Genomic DNA, 17,581 nt, shown 5'->3' on the forward strand with positions numbered 1-17,581 from the left:
GAAGCAGGTGTAATATCAGAGACAGTTCCTATAGCAGGTTAACAACTGTACCAACATCATAATTATGTTATATAGAGCAGTGAACATGCATCTCTCTGAGACTTACACTATAGGTGGTTACCCTGTGCTTGAACATTAAATACATAAGAGTATGTGACAGCTAAGGGGTTACATGACATATGACTCAAATACTATATCATATCAGTAAATAACAGAGAACATTGATACGAATCATATGAATGGGATTACCATTGATGTAAAACAGCGGTATAGCCACCAGAAACTGATGATGAATAACATGAGCTAGAGGATTAGTTTGGCCATCAAGTCTAATACAAAAGTAAGGTGCCCTAATTAGGGAGACATAAGCCTCAGGACAATATCTGGATAGTAAATAAACATAATTGATGCAATAGCAGGTAGACATTTAGCTAAAGAATAAGCCCGTGGGGTCAAACAGAGAATTTAACATCAATAGGCATATTGGGTACAAGATATCAGTTATTAATATATAAGGTAAATAACAGGGTTTTACCCTGTAGCATCTCTGAAAGTTGTATACCTAATTAAAATATACAATATGAGCAAACCTGCAGAGGACATCTCTTGTTGAGTGGATTTATAGGGAAATGCTTCATGCAAGTAATTTTAGTTTTAGCAAACAAAACCTCTGTCTATAAGTATATACCAGCTTAGATAATATAATGGGGCTACAGCCTATGTTAAACTAAATAATTGCTCGACGCTAATGTTAACATAGAGTAGCCCATTAAAAAGCATGCAGTATGGATCTATATGTAATTAACTAAACAGAGATTTAATAGGATCTGGTCTGAATGCTATAAATCTGTACTTGAACAGGGAAATTACGGTTCAGACCAATCTTGTATAAATAATTGACTGTGCTCCCCATAAGACCACATACAGCATATCATAAGAACATATACCTCATATTGGCAGTGGGGACAGGAGCAATCATAAAATTACATAGTTTGACTATAAAGAGGTTACAAAGAGAAATATGTGAGATGGCTAGAACAGTAAATAACATGGCAGATATCAGTTGCATAGAACTATATATGAACAAACATGAACACTTGGGATGTATACATATATGCGAATTAGTATAATAATTGTAGCAGACAAGAGGCTGCAAACACCGGTTTCTCTAAGCTGCTGAAACACAGGAACATGGAGCGGTCAGGGAGTAACATATCATGTGACATATAGATCTTAAACCTATGTGGTACTAAGATTAAAAACATTTGTTCTCTTCCCATATATTGGAGCTAAGAGAGTTTTAGGTTAAACTAAGTAAATTATAGGGAGTCTTGGGTAATATATAACCTGACAGTGAAAGTACTAAGCCTAACGGCGCTACAACTATACATTTTATATGAACAATTAAACCCTAAGTGTCTTATGGCAGAGGGATAGAACCAAACACTACTACTTGCTGATTTGAGGATCATATTTAGTATTCCCTTAGGGTTTTCTAATGGAAGCATCCTACTTTTAACTTATAGTAATAGTAAGTTTAGCTAGAGGTAGGAAGGGGTTGCTATATGAGCTTACTAAGCAGTAAATAAGAGATGCTGAGGAAAGGAGTTCATTAGACATTATCTACATTAAACAATGAGCTGTTATAAGAGGTTAGGCCTCAATATCTAGTTACAGAACTCCCCGTAAGATGTCCCAGCCTAATGTACCATATGTTAATGGGCTTAAAATACACACCAAGCTTACCAGGCAGTAAGCAAGAATTACTGAGGGAGGGAAAACGTTAGACATTATCTGCATTAGACAATTGGTTGGTATGATAGGTTAGGCATCGATATCCAGTTAAATAACTCTCATCAAGATGTCCCTGCCTAAAGATACATTTCTATAGGGAACTTAGTAGGCTATATGGTGGCAAAGGATATATAGGTACATAAAGCAGAAATAACTAGATAAACAAAATTTTCATTATAAGTTCACATAAGACAGGTTGTATAATAGTGTGAAAATGGTGCGCAAGTGACTACCGTTAGGCTATACATACCCATACTTGCATAAGGACCACTGAGTAAACCATGAAGCAGCCAGTAACACTAATAGGACTGCCAATATAATTTTAAACACCTACTAATATAAGTTCTGAAGAAAAATTGGCTAGATCCACATTAAAAATTACAGTCTACCCTACTCCGGTCTCTGGGGCAACAAGTGCACTCCTAGAGGGTAATAAGGAGAATGTCTCTAGTCCTGTGTCTCCAATTCTCTGAATTGCAGGAACCGAAAATGAAAAGAAGTGTAAGGGATCTGATATATGAAGATTGGCTGCATCCTTCTGATGGAAATTCAGTGCTCTTCTCAAAACTGACGACTCTCTGAGATCAAAGAATTCCTGAGCAGACTGTAAAGAAGGAACTGCAAGGTATTCCTTGGTGCCAGACATTAGGGCTTTGGGTGTGAAGATTAATACTTTCTGTGTAGGGCTAAAGGCATTAGGTACTGTCATTAGTGCTGTCAGCTTTTTCTTGTAGCGGTAAGAACCAGGAGCCGCCCGCATAGCATCATAGATAGCCTGATCCTCGTTCTCAGAGCTTAGAGGATCTGTGAGTGGTGATGACTCCGGTGGCTGGTTATTTATGCTGACTACTAACAATGAAGGAGCTGTTTCCAAGTTATTGCTACCGACCAACACAGTGTCAGTGTGCCTGAGCTCCTGCCTTGTGAGGAACTCCAAAAGCAACTGTATATCCTCAGCCATGCTCTGAAAATACCCCTCTAAGAGTTGTTGAGTGCGCTGCTCCCAGGCTTGTAAGGCCTCCATATTGGCCGAAGTAGTGAGGTGTATATGGAATTTCGTAGCTCTATGTGGACTGGTAGCGAGTTCTTTATATAGTATAGTGTAGTTTAAGTTTAGTAGACTGGACAGTCCTGCCAGAAATCATTTAGTGATGATTAGGGCTGGTATCATGTATTTGCCCTTACCTCTCTTCTCAGCTGTCACTCCGGCGTAGTTAGTTGCTCAGTGATGGCGTGTTCCTTCACCCCAGGCCGCAAAATGGCGCTACTTCGCGCCAAATCAGTACCCTGTAGATGTGGCCTGTGGAAACGGATCTTGGGTCCTCTAGCTCACCGCGGCAGACCAGGCGTTAGGATTAGTTCACCTCCGGAACTCGATATCTCACCGATGTGGTCAGCAGCTCAGCCGCCGAAGCGGGGAAAAAGAAAAACCACAGCTGTCAGGTGATTGCCCGACTTCCACTCGTTCACAGTTTGCCTGCTGCACTTCTCTGCTGTGCCGGAGTGGGGCCCCGACCCTCCGGGCAGCAGTGGCAGGTAGGTTAGGAAGTTAGTTTGTAGGCGAGCTGGGCAGCTTAGGAGATTGGGTGTCTTCCGAAATTCTCATATCCCAGGGACTCCTATGAATCTGCACTCACTTCTGCAGTTCTTCATATATAGCCTTAGCAGGTCTCAAATCACAAATGATACCTAATCAAAGCAATCTAAGGTGCATGATCAAATATAATATACTAGAGACTAGGCATTTTAATTAATTTGTTTATGCCTAAATTAGCTAGTTAGGAGAGAGCTCTTTCTCAAGACGTCTCTCTTGTTCGGCAGTTGGCTCCGCCCCCCAGTATCGAGCATTTTGATTCGTTAGTGATAGTTTAAAATGTGTATTTGAATCAGATTGGCTGATGTCATAAATCATGTGATTATGCATATTCCAATCAAAAGTGGTGGAAAAATTCTCTAGTGTGTGGGTAGTTTAGGAGTTTGCGTCATAATTGGTGCGAAGTGGAGAGTGGGACTTGTATTACATGGCTTAAACATGGAGCACATAGTTTTTTTCACTAAAAATAAAAAGGAAGTTAGCTATATTATGTTGTGTATTTATTTCATTTTTATCTCTATATCATTAGTGTGACAAGTTTGGGGCAAAACTTTTCAACACATTTGTATAAATAATATTGTCCCCTTGCTTTTTAATGAGAGACAAATTTGTAGCATTATCCATAAGTAGTAATATATTTTTCATTTGTATACCTATATCTACTAGTGCACCAAATGGGGAGCAATAATATTGTTTAATTTAGAAAGGGTTTACAATTTTAATAGAGTTTCTACTTTACTTTTATTATGTAATATACTTCATTCTCTTGCAGCATCGAACATAAGCTTTCTGTGTTTTCAGACCCCCATTGAGTTCTATGGCATCCGCGACCTCAAGGGTGGTGGATTAAAAACTAGGTTTGCTGTGTCGGAATAGACGTTAAATAAGTGTTTAATAAATTGGGAAAAGTGTCAAATAGTTGAATGTGAATTCGAAACCTCTGTAATGACGCAAGCATCGATCTGCGTCAGATTAAGATCGCAGGATCGTATTTTTTACGTCACAAATTTCAACATTTGCCTTCTTGAAGCTTTGATTACTACGGCGGATCTATCTCGCAACAAATACGACACGGAATTCAAGTGTATTATCAGTTGACGCTTTGATAAATTGACCCCTAGGACTCATGAAAGTCATGATGTGGCCCTTGCAAGAGGCTACAGTGCATTACTGACATTACAACTAGTCATTCCATTTTGCACATCAATTTGTTTCAGATTTCACCTTCATGTCACAACTGCATTAAAAAGTTAGCTAAATACTGGAACCTTATATATAGCTTTATATATATAAACCCACTAGTGTCAAGCAGCCAATATGGATTGCCATGTGGTTTAAAGCCATATTTACTAGCCTAACTCATTGCTGAAAAGCCATGTTTATGCAACTTATTATAATTCACTGTGCGTGTGCAAATGTGCCCATTAATCAACCCATATTACTAAATAATGTCTGGACAGTAAACCTTGTTTTCTTTTATGTCATTTAGCCCTTGTGTTGCCTAGAGTGATTTGCTAATATAAATTGTCCTCTTTGTATCTAGTAACAAGGAAACCGCTACCCCCTACACCAGATGCAATTCGGGTAAGAACATTGATTTTGTATTTTGTTTTTGTTTTATATAAAATTATTAGTGCCAGATTAGAAGTGGAGCCTTATTTAACGTTCTGGCTAGTGCATTAACTCCGCTAGAAGTACGCTTGTTGTGCTTGTCGGGTTGCGCTCGTATTACAAGTTAAAAGTAAACTGTTTTCTCTTGCTCACTAACCTGAAGTGCGTACAAAGTTAAACTTACAATATTGCGCACACGATAACCTCTTCCCCCTTAGAAGACAAAGGAGCAAGAAAAGTGGGAAAAAACACCCTACTTGCATGCAAAGCCGATTCTCAAGTGCGCTAACCCAACATGAAAATATGAATATTTCACATTCCAGTGTTCTTTAAATAAAAGAATATGTTCTAAGTATTCATAAATATATATATATTGTTTTTTTGCGCAGATATATATTTATATGTATATAGATTGATGATTATATATATGTAGGTATAGATAAATAAACAGTATAACACTTTATTAAATATGAATATTGCATAAAAAGGATTTTTTTGCTTTCAGCTACTTAAAGGGCCACTAAACCCTACATCTTTCTTTCATGATTCAGATAGAGAATATAAATTTAAACAACATTACAATTTGCTTCTATTATTTAGTTTGCTTAATTTTTTTAGATATCCTTAGTTGAAGAAAAAGCAATGCACATGGTGAGCCAATCACATGAGGCTTCTATGTGCAGCAACCAATCAGCAGCTACTGAGCATATCTAGATATGATTTTCAGCAAAGAATATCAAGAGAATAAAACAAATTAGATAATATAAGTAAATTAGAAAGATGTTTAAAAATGCATTATCTTTCTAAATCATGAAAGAAAAAATGTGGGTTTCATGTCCCTTTAACTGCAAAGGGCTCCAATGCACTTCTATATATGGGTACATATGTATGCATGCGTTTTATATGTGTATATTTGTCTGTAATTTCATATATACACATACAAATACATAAATACATATGTACACATATTTAGACATATAATTATTCACACACACACACACACACACATATATATATATATATATACACACACACATCTTTAGAGATGTATATGTATGTATCTCCATGTTAAAACCCTTTGCAGCCTTTTCTTTCATGCCACATGTATCTTTATTATTATTATTATTATTAACAGGTATTTGTAGAGCGCCAACAGATTCCGCAGCGCTGTATCTAGCCTTTAATGTTTTTATCGCCTAAAAAGAACAGCAACAGAAGCTACTCTGTAAAATAATACAGAAGAGTTTAGCACATTTATTTGTCTGGATTACAGTTAACCTTGTGGTTTTGTGTCCTGTGTGTGCTGCTTCATGTTATTGTCTTCTAGGAAGTAAACAAGGAATAAGCTTATACCTGGAATCTAAATATGATTATTGACTGGCATGGATATGTAACTTGAAAAAGAAAATGTTAGGTCATTGTATGATTGCACTATTGCTTGTACATAACTGTGTGTTTAAGCCCTGCAAATAGATTAAAAACATAGCTAAAGTCAGCTCCAGAACAGCAAGGCATTACTGGGACCCAGCTGAAAACATCTGGTGAGCCAATGATAGGAGACAAATGTGTGTAGCCACCAGTCACCAGCTAGCTCCCAATAGTGTAATATATGTACATAGTCTTTTTTTTCTGCAAAGGATACCAAAAGAGTAAGGTATATTTGAAATAAATAAAATAAATATGGATAACTGATAAGGTATCAAAAACAACAATCCCTTGGTATTCATGCATTTTATAAAGGTACTGCACCTTCCTTGATCATCAGCCTTGGTACCTGTATGTTCGGCTTTCTGTAGATTTGTTTCCCAAGACAATAATTTATTACTCCAGCACTCCCTGGTATGTTACTCCATAACTCCATCTGTATCCAGATTAGGTACTCCCACTTCTATAACGTTTTGCTCTGTCACTCATACAAAGTTTATTCATTGTTGAAGTGCCCGAATCCATTGATATCATTGAAGTCTTTGTCCACTATAGTCTAAACCCAACCATAGTTAGCATCCTCAAAGATTAAAGTTCAGCAAATTTACACAAGAGCATATGAATACCAAGCTAATGGACCCTATGGGCTAGATTACGAGTGGAGCGGTAGTTTATAATTGTGTTCCAGCATTAAAGCCGCTAGAAGAAATGTTTTTATGCTCGGAGATTCACACTCATATTACAAGTTGAAAGTAAAATGTGTGCGCTCTCGTGTTTCCGTTTCCAAAGTTGCAGTAACAAATACATTTTAATAATTTGCGAACGCAAAATCACATTCTCTCATAGACAATTATTTAAAAGCACAACAAAAGAAGATAATATTTCATAATCCAGTGTTCTGCACATAGCAGAATATGTTCTATTTATTCTTATTATATTTAAATATATATCTGATGGATTCTTGCACAAATATATATACAGTGGATATAAAAGTCTACATACCCCTGTTAAAATGTCAGGTTTCTGTGACGTAAAAAAATGAGACAAAGACAAATTTTTTTAGAATTTTTTCCACCTTTAATGTGACCTAGAAACTGTACAACTCAATTGAAAAACAAACTGAAATCTTTTAGGTAAAGGGAAATAAAAATAAAAAAATAAAATAATATGGTTGCATAAGTGTGAACACCCTTTTATAACGGGATGTAGCTGTGTTCCGAATTAAGCAATCACATTCAAAATCATGTTAAATAGGAGTCAGTACACACCTGCCATCATTTAAAGTGCCTCTGATTAACCCTAAATAAAATTCAGCTGTTGTAGTAGGTCTTTCCTGACATTTTGTTAGTCGCATACTACAGCAAAAGCCATGGTCCGCAGAGAGATTCTAAAGCATCAGAGGGATCTCATTGTTAAAAGGTATCAGTCAGGAGAAGGGTACAAAAGAATTTCCAAGTCATTAAATATACCATGGAAGACAGTGAAAACAGTCATCATCAAGTGAAGAAAATATGGTGCAACAGTGACATTACCAAGAACTGGATGTCCCTCCAAAATTGATGAAAAGACGAGAAGAAAACTGGTCTGGGAGGCTGCCAAGAGGCCTACAGCAACATTAAAGGAGCTGCAGGAATATCTGGCAAGTACTGGCTGTGTGGTACATGTGACAACAATCGCCCGTATTCTTCATATGTCTGGGCTATGGGGTAGAGTGGCAAGACGGAAGCCTTTTTTTACAAAAAAACAAACATCCAAGCCCGGCTAAATTTTGCAAAAACACATCCGAAATTTCCCAAAAGCGTGTTGCAAAAGCTGTTCTGGTCTGATGAAACCAAAGTTGAACTTTATGGCCATAATTCCAAAAGATATGTTTGGCACAAAAACAACACTGCATATCACCAAAAGAACACCATACCCACAGTGAAGCATGGTGGTGTCAGCATCATGCTTTGGGGCTGCTTTTCTTCAGCTGGAACTGGGGCCTTAGTCAAGGTAGAGGGAATAATGAACAGTTCCAAATAACAGACAATATTGGCACAAAACCTTCAGGCTTCTGCTAGAAAGCTGAACATGAAGAGGAACTTCATCTTTCAGCATGACAACGACCCAAAGCATTCATCCAAATCAACAAAGGAATGGCTTAATCAGAAGAAGATTAAAGTTTTGGGATGGCCCAGCCAGAGCCCAGACCTGAATCCAATTCAAAATCTGTGGGGTGATCTGAAGAGGGCTGTGCACAGGAGATGCCCTCGCATTCTGACAGATTTAAAGTGTTTTTGCAAAGAAGAGTGTGCAAATCTTGCCAAGTCAAGATGTGCCATACTGAGAAACTCATACCCAAAAAGACTGAGTGCTGTAATAAAATCAAAAGGCACTTCAATAAAGTATTAGTTTAAGGGTGTTCACACTTATGCAACCATATTATTTTAGTTTTTTTTTTTTATTTCCCTTTACCTAAAATATTTCAGTTTGTTTTTCAACAGTTTATAGGTCACATTAAAGGGGGGAAATGTTCTGAAATGATTTATCTTTGTCTCATTTTTTACATCACAGAAACCTGACATTTTAACAGGGGTGTGTAGACTTTTTATATCCACTGTATATGTGTGTGTGTATGTATGTATATATGTATATATGTGTATATATATATATATATATATATATATATATATATACACACACACACACACACACAAGAATATCAATTTAAAAATACATAGAGCCTATTCCCCTAAGTGAAGAAGATTGGAATGTGAAATATGTACAGTGCATACACAGTATAACACTTTATTAAATAGGAAAATTGCATAAATATGATTTTTCATGTTTCCATCTACTTGACTGCAAAGAGCTTCCATGCACTTATATATATGTGTCTATATACAGGGAGTGCAGAATTATTAGGCAAATGAGTATTTTGACCACATCATCCTCTTTATGCATGTTGTCTTACTCCAAGCTGTATAGGCTCGAAAGCCTACTACCAATTAAGCATATTAGGTGATGTGCATCTCTGTAATGAGAAGGGGTGTGGTCTAATGACATCAACACCCTATATCAGGTGTGCATAATTATTAGGCAACTTCCTTTCCTTTGGCAAAATGGGTCAAAAGAAGGACTTGACAGGCTCAGAAAAGTCAAAAATAGTGAGATATCTTGCAGAGGGATGCAAGCTGAAACGTCAAGACTGGGCCAAGAAATATCTCAAGACTGATTTTTCTAAGGTTTTATGGACTGATGAAATGAGAGTGAGTCCTGATGGGCCAGATGGATGGGCCCGTGGCTGGATTGGTAAAGGGCAGAGAGCTCCAGTCCGACTCAGACACCAGCAAGGTGGAGGTGGAGTACTGGTTTGGGCTGGTATCATCAAAGATGAGCTTGTGGGGCCTTTTCGGGTTGAGGGTGGAGTCAAGCTCAACTCCCAGTCCTACTGCCAGTTTCTGGAAGACACCTTCTTCAAGCAGTGTTACAGGAAGAAGTCTGCATCCTTCAAGAAAAACATGATTTTCATGCAGGACAATGCTCCATCACACGCGTCCAAGTACTCCACAGCGTGGCTGGCAAGAAAGGGTATAAAAGAAGAAAATCTAATGACATGGCCTCCTTGTTCACCTGATCTGAACCCCATTGAGAACCTGTGGTCCATCATCAAATGTGAGATTTACAAGGAGGGAAAACAGTACACCTCTCTGAACAGTGTCTGGGAGGCTGTGGTTGCTGCTGCACGCAATGTTGATGGTGAACAGATCAAAACACTGACAGAATCCATGGATGGCAGGCTTTTGAGTGTCCTTGCAAAGAAAGGTGGCTATATTGGTCACTGATTTGTTTTTGTTTTGTTTTTGAATGTCAGAAATGTATATTTGTGAATGTTGAGATGTTATATTGGTTTCACTGGTAAAAAGAAATAATTGAAATGGGTATATATTTGTTTTTTGTTAAGTTGCCTAATAATTATGCACAGTAATAGTCACCTGCACACACAGATATCCCCCTAAAATAGCTATAACTAAAAACAAACTAAAAACTACTTCCAAAACTATTCAGCTTTGATATTAATGAGTTTTTTGGGTTCATTGAGAACATGGTTGTTGTTCAATAATAAAATTAATCCTCAAAAATACAACTTGCCTAATAATTCTGCACTCCCTGTATGTATACATATGTATGTATGTGTTTATATATGTATATATGTCTGTAAATACATATATACGCATATAAATACATAAATACATCTGTACACACATATATACATAAAAGTATATATCTATATACAGGTGAAACTCAAAAAATATCGAATATCGTGCAAAAGTTAATTTATTTCACTAATGCAACTTAAAAGGTGAAACTAATATATGAGATAGACTCATTACATGCAAAGCAAGATAGTTCAAGCCGTGATTTGTCATAATTGTGATGATTATGGGTTACAGCTCATGAAAACCCCAAATCCACAATCTCAGAAAATTAGAATATTGTGAAAAACAAAATTTATGCTTACCTGATAAATTTATTTCTCTTGTGGTGTATCCAGTCCACGGATCATCCATTACTTGTGGGATATTCTCCTTCCCAACAGGAAGCTGTAAGAGGATCACCCACATCAGAGCTGTCTATATAGCTCCTCCTCTAACTGCCACTACCAGTCATTCTCTTGCAGCTCTCGACAAGAAAGGAAGTAGCTAGAGAGATGTGGTGTTTTTATTTAGTTTATCTTCAATCAAAAGTTTGTTATTTTCAAATGGTACCGGAGTTGTACTATTTTAGCCTCAGGCAGAAAGTAGAAGAAGAGTCTGCCTGTGGTCTTTGATGATCTTAGCAGGTTGTAACTAAGATCCATAGCTGTTCTCACACATAACTGAAGAGAGAGGTAACTTCAGCTGGGGGAATGGCGTGCAGGGTCTCCTGCTATGAGGTATGTGCAGTTTAAATTTTTCTAGAGAAATGAATATGCTAGAAAATGCTGTCAATACCGGATTTATTTAAGGTAAGCCTGATTACAGTGATTTAATAACGACTAGTATCATGCTTGCTGTAAAAGGTAATATTCTTATTACTTTCTCACATTACTGAAAAATAAAACGTTTGCTGGAAGTGTTTAAACGTTTTTTTATACATATTGGTGAAACTTTATTGGGGCCCAGTTTTTTTCCACATGGCTGGCTAGATTTTGCCTAGGGATAGTTTTGTTAGGCCCTCTCACTGTGAATACAGGTTGGAAGGGGCCTATTTTCGCGCCTAAATGCGCATTAGATTTTGCAGCTTGAGACATCCAGTTTCCCTGAAGGAGTCCCCTGAACACTTAGGACCTCTCGAAAGGGTTTTTGTGCCTTTCAAAGTCGTTATATGGGCAGGTAGGGCCACAGCAGAGCTGTTGTGACTGTTGTGACTGTTGAAAAACGTTTATATCGTTTTTTTGATCCGGTTTTGAAACTAAGGGGTTAATCATCCATTTGCAAGTGGGTGCAATGCTCTGTTAGTCTATTATACACACTGTAAAAATTTCGTAAGATTTACTGCTTTTTTTCACTGTTTTTCAATTTCTGACAAAATTTGTTTCTCTTAAAGGCACAGTACCGTTTTTATTTTTTGCTTGTTTACATTTATCAAAGTGTTTTCCAAGCTTGCTGGTCTCATTGCTAGTCTGTTTAAACATGGCTGACATAGAGGAAACTCCTTGTTCATTATGTTTAGAAGCCATTGTGGAACCCCCTCTTAGAATGTGTACCAAATGTACTGATTTCACTTTAAGTTATAAAGATCATATTCTGTCTTTAAAAGATTTATCACCAGAGGAAACTGACAAGGGGGAAGTTATGGCGACTAACTCGCCCCACGTGTCAGAACCTTTGACTCCCGCTCAAGAGGCTCCAAGTACATCTAGTGCGCCCATGGCGTTTACTTTACAAGACATGGCGGCAGTTATGGATCATACCCTTACAGCGGTTTTGTCCAAAATACCACGGTTACAAGGAAAGCGAGACAGCTCTGGGGCTAGAAAAAATACAGAGCAGAGTAGCTATGTCTGATATCCCCTCACAATATGCAGAAGCTGAGGCAGGAGAGCTTCTTTCTGTGGGTGATTTTTCTGACTCAGGGAAGATGCTTCAACCTGATTCTGATATGTCAACATTTAAATTTAAGCTTGAACACCTCCGCGTGTTGCTCAGGGAGGTTTTAGCTACTCTGGATGACTGTGACACCATTATAGTGCCAGAGAAATTGTGTAGATTGGATAAATACTATGCAGTGCCTGTTTACACTGATGTTTTTCCAATACCTAAAAGGTTTTCAGAAATTATTACTAAGGAATGGGATAGACCAGGTGTACCGTTCTCTCCCCCTCCTATTTTTAAGAAAATGTTTCCAATAGATGCCGCTACACGGGACTTATGGCAAACGGTCCCTAAGGTGGAGGGAGCAGTTTCTACCCTAGCTAAGCGTACAACTATCCCCGTCGAGGACAGTTGTGCTTTCCTAGATGCAATGGATAAAAAGTTAGAGGGTTACCTTAAGAAAATGTTTATTCAACAAGGTTTTATTCTCCAGCCTCTTGCATGCATTGCCCCAGTCACTGCTGCTGCTGCCTTCTGGTTTGAGTCTCTGGAAGAGGCCTTACAGGTAGAAACTCCATTGGATGATATACTTGACAAGCTTAAAGCGCTTAAGCTAGCCAATTCATTTGTTTCTGACGCCGTTGTTCATTTAACTAAACTAACGGCTAAGAACTCAGGTTTTGCTATTCAGGCGCGTAGGGCGCTATGGCTTAAATCCTGGTCAGCTGACGTTACTTCAAAGTCTAAGCTTCTCAATATTCCCTTCAAGGGGCAGACCCTATTCGGGCCTGGACTGAAGGAGATCATTTCTGATATTACTGGAGGAAAAGGTCATGCCCTTCCTCAGGATAGCTCTAACAAATTAAGGACCAAACAAACTAATTTTCGTGCCTTTCGAAACTTTAAGACGAGCGTGGCATCATCTTCCTCTAATACAAAACAAGAGGGAAATTTTACCCAGTCCAAGCCGGTCTGGAGACCTAACCAGGCTTGGAACAAAGGTAAACAGGCCAAGAAGCCGCCTGCTGCTTCTAAGACAGCATGAAAGATTGGCCCCCGACCCGGTAACGGATCTAGTAGGGGGCAGACTTTTTCTCTTCGCCCAGGCTTGGGCAAGAGACGTCCAGGATCCCTGGGCGTTGGAAATTGTGTACCAGGGATATCTTCTGGACTTCAAAGCTTCTTCCCCAAAAGGAAGATTTCACCTTTCACAATTATCTGCAGACCAGATAAAGAGAGAGACATTCTTACATATTCTTACATTGTGTTCAAGACCTCCTAGTTATGGGAGTGATCCACCCAGTTCCAAAGGAGGAACAGGGGCAAGGATTCTATTCAAATCTATTTGTGGTTCCCAAGAAAGAGGGAACCTTCAGACCAATCTTAGATCTCAAGACCCTAAACAAATTTCTCATGGTCCCATCTTTCAAGATGGAGACTATTCGAACCATCCTACCTATGATCCAGGAGGGTCAATACATGACTACCGTGGACTTAAAGAATGCTTATCTTCACATTCCGATACACAAAGATCATCATCGGTTTCTCAGGTTCGCCTTCCTAGACAGGCATTACCAGTTTGTGGCTCTTCCCTTTGGGCTAGCTACGGCACCAAGAATCTTTACGAAGGTTCTGGGGTCACTTCTGGCAGTCCTAAAGCCGCGGGGCATAGCAGTAGCCCCTTACTTAGATGACATTCTGATACAGGCGTCGAATTTCCAAATTGCCAAGTCCCATACGGACATTGTTCTGGCTTTCCTGAGGTCTCATGGGTGGAAAGTGAACAAAAAGAAGAGTTCTCTATCCCCTCTCACAAGAGTTTCCTTCCTGGGAACTCTGATAGATTCTGTAGAAATGAGGATTTACCTGACAGAGGACAGGTTGTCAAAACTTCTAAATTCCTGCCGTGTTCTTTATTCTACTTCTCGCCCTTCGGTGGCTCAGTGTATGGAAGTAATCGGCTTAATGGTAGCGGCAATGGACATAGTGCCGTTTGCCCACCTACATCTCAGACCGCTGCAACTTTGAACGCTCAGTCAGTGGAATGGGGATTACACAGATTTGTCCCCTCTACTAAATCTGGATCATGAGACCAGGGATTCTCTTCTCTGGTGGCTATCTCGAGTCCATCTGTCCAAAGGTATGACTTCCGCAGGCCAGATTGGACAATAGTAACAACAGATGCCAGCCTTCTGGGCTGGGGGGCAGTCTGGAACTCTCTGAATGCTCAGGGGTCATGGAATCAGGAGGAGGCTCTCCTTCCGATAAACATTCTGGAACTAAGAGCAATATTCAATGCTCTTCAGGCTTGGCCTCAGCTAGCGGCAGTGATGTTCATCAGATTTCAGTCGGACAACATCACGACTGTAGCTTACATCAACCATCAAGGGGGAACAATGAGTTCCCTAGTGATGTTGGAGGTTTCAAAGATAATTCGTTGGGCAGAGATTCACTCTTACCACCTATCAGCTATCCATATCCCAGGAGTAGAGAACTGGGAGGCGGATTTTACATACTTTTCATGCGGGGGAGTGGGAGCTCCATCCGGAGGTGTTTGCACAGTTGATTCAACGTTGGGGCAAACCAGAACTGGATCTCATGGCGTCTCGCCAGAACACCAAGCTTCCTTGTTACGGATCCAGGTCCAGGGATCCCAAGGCAGCGCTGATAGATGCTCTAGCAGTGCCTTGGTCCTTCAACCTGGCTTATGTGTTTCCACCGTTTCCTCTGCTCCCTCGTCTGATTGCCAAGGTCAAGCAGGAGAGAGCATCAGTGATTTTGATAGCACCCGCGTGGCCACGCAGGACTTGGTATGCAGATCTGGTGGACATGTCATCCTTTCCACCATGGACTCTGCCTCTGAGGCAGGACCTTCTACTTCAGGGTCCTTTCAACCATCCAAATCTAATTTCTCTGCGGCTGACTGCTTGGAGATTGAACTCTTGATTTTATCAAAGCGTGGTTTCTCCGAGTCGGTCATTGATACCTTAATACAGGCGCGAAAGCCTGTCACCAGGAAAATCTATCATAAGATATGGTGTAAATATCTTCATTGGTGTGAATCCAAGGGTTACTCATGGAGTAAGGTCAGGATTCCTAGAATATTATCTTTTCTCCAAGATGGATTGGAGAAGGGTTTGTCAGCAAGTTCCTTAAAGGGACAGATTTCTGCTCTGTCTATTCTTTTGCACAAACGTCTGGCTGAGGTTCCAGACGTGCAGGCGTTTTGTCAGGCTTTAGTCAGAATTAAGCCTGTGTTTAAACCTGTTGCTCCGCCTCCGCCTTTAGTTCTTAAGGTTCTTCATGGGGTTCCGTTTGAATCTTTGCATTCCATAGATATTAAGCTCTTATCTTGGAAAGTTTTGTTTTTAGTAGCTATCTCCTCGGCTCGAAGAGTTTCGGAGTTATCTGCTTTACAATGTGATTCTCCTTATCTCATTTTTCATTCCGATAAGGTAGTGTTACGTACCAAACCTGGTTTTCTACCTAAGGTGGTATCTAATAAAAATATCAATCAGGAGATTGTTGTACCGTCACTGTGTCCTAATCCTTCTTCAAAGAAGGAACGTCTTTTACACAATCTTGACGTGGTTCGTGCTTTAAAGTTTTATTTACAAGCTACTAAAGATTTTCGTCAAACATCTGCATTGTTTGTTGTCTACTCTGGACAGAGGAGAGGCCAAAAGGCTTCGGCAACTTCTCTTTCTTTTTGGCTAAGGAGTATAATACGCTTAGCTTATGAGACTGCTGGCCAGCAACCTCCTGAAATGATTACAGCTCATTCTACTAGAGCGGTAGCTTCCACATGGGCTTTTAAGAATGAGGCTTCTGTTGAACAGATTTGTAAGGCGGCGACTTGGTCTTCGCTTTATACTTTTTCAAAATTCTATAAATTTGATACTTTTGCTTCTTCGGAGGCTATTTTTGGGAGAAAGGTTTTGCAGGCAGTGGTGCCTTCCGTTTAAGCACCTGCCTTGTCCCTCCCTTCATCCGTGTCCTATAGCTTTGGTATTGGTATCCCACAAGTAATGGATGATCCGTGGACTGGATACACCTTACAAGAGAAAACAAAATTTATGCTTACCTGATAAATTTATTTCTCTTGTGGTGTATCCAGTCCACGGCCCGCCCTGTCATTTTAAGGCAGGTGTGTTTTATTTTTAAACTACAGTCACCACTGCACCCTATGGTTTCTCCGTTCTCTTGCTTGTCTTCGGTCGAATGACTGGTAGTGGCAGTTAGAGGAGGAGCTATATAGAGAGCTCTGCTGTGGGTGATCCTCTTGCAGCTTCCTGTTGGGAAGGAGAATATCCCACAAGTAATGGATGATCCGTGGACTGGATACACCACAAGAGAAATAAATTTATCAGGTAAGCATAAATTTTGTTTTTCACAATATTCTATTTTTCTGAGATTGTGGATTTGGGGTTTTCATGAGCTGTAACCCATAATCATCACAATTATGACAAATCACGGCTTGAACTATCTTGCTTTGCATGTAATGAGTCTATCTCATATATTAGTTTCACCTTTTAAGTTGCATTAGTGAAATAAATTAACTTTTGCACAATATTCTAATTTTTTGAGTTTCACCTGTATATATAGGCTGGATTGATAAAACCCCCGCGTCTTATTTACTCACGGATTGCCCGATAACTCCTATCCTCTACACCTTGCCTAAGGTACATAAAAATCCATTAAACCTCCGGGGAGACCAATCGTCTCTGCTCGTGGATCTGTTTTACAATCCCTCGCTATCTATGTGGATTCTATACTACAGCCTTTAGTAAGAAACATCCCATCATTTCTATTAGATTCAATTGAAATTATTAAGATTCTACAACAGGATGATATGACGATCACTAATACTGACTTACTGGTGACACTGGATGTCACCAGTTTGTATACTGCCATTCCTCATACAGGTGGCCTAGATGCCACAAGGAGACATTTAAATCGATACCTATATGTGGGTCCACCTGTGGAGGTAATATTATGTCTTCTCGAATTCTGCCAGGAATGTAATTATTTCCATTTTGAACGGAAATTTTACTTAGATTTCTGGAACAGCGATGGGGTCGAATATGGCCCCATCATATGC

General features: G+C 39.3%; 1 protein-coding gene across 2 annotated transcripts in view; it reads left to right on the forward strand.

Moving 5' to 3' along the window:
* The window catches only part of TEC (tec protein tyrosine kinase), a 431,581-nt gene that overhangs the window by 294,267 nt on the left and 119,733 nt on the right, over window positions 1-17,581 (forward strand). For both annotated transcript variants that reach the window (XM_053703987.1, XM_053703986.1), the window contains exon 6: window positions 4,932-4,972. In XM_053703987.1, the coding sequence (XP_053559962.1) occupies window positions 4,932-4,972 (41 nt within the window). The remainder of the gene's footprint in view (window positions 1-4,931; window positions 4,973-17,581) is intronic.

Source organism: Bombina bombina, chromosome 2 (assembly GCF_027579735.1).
Source record: "Bombina bombina isolate aBomBom1 chromosome 2, aBomBom1.pri, whole genome shotgun sequence".
Taxonomy (NCBI): Eukaryota; Metazoa; Chordata; class Amphibia; order Anura; family Bombinatoridae; genus Bombina; species Bombina bombina.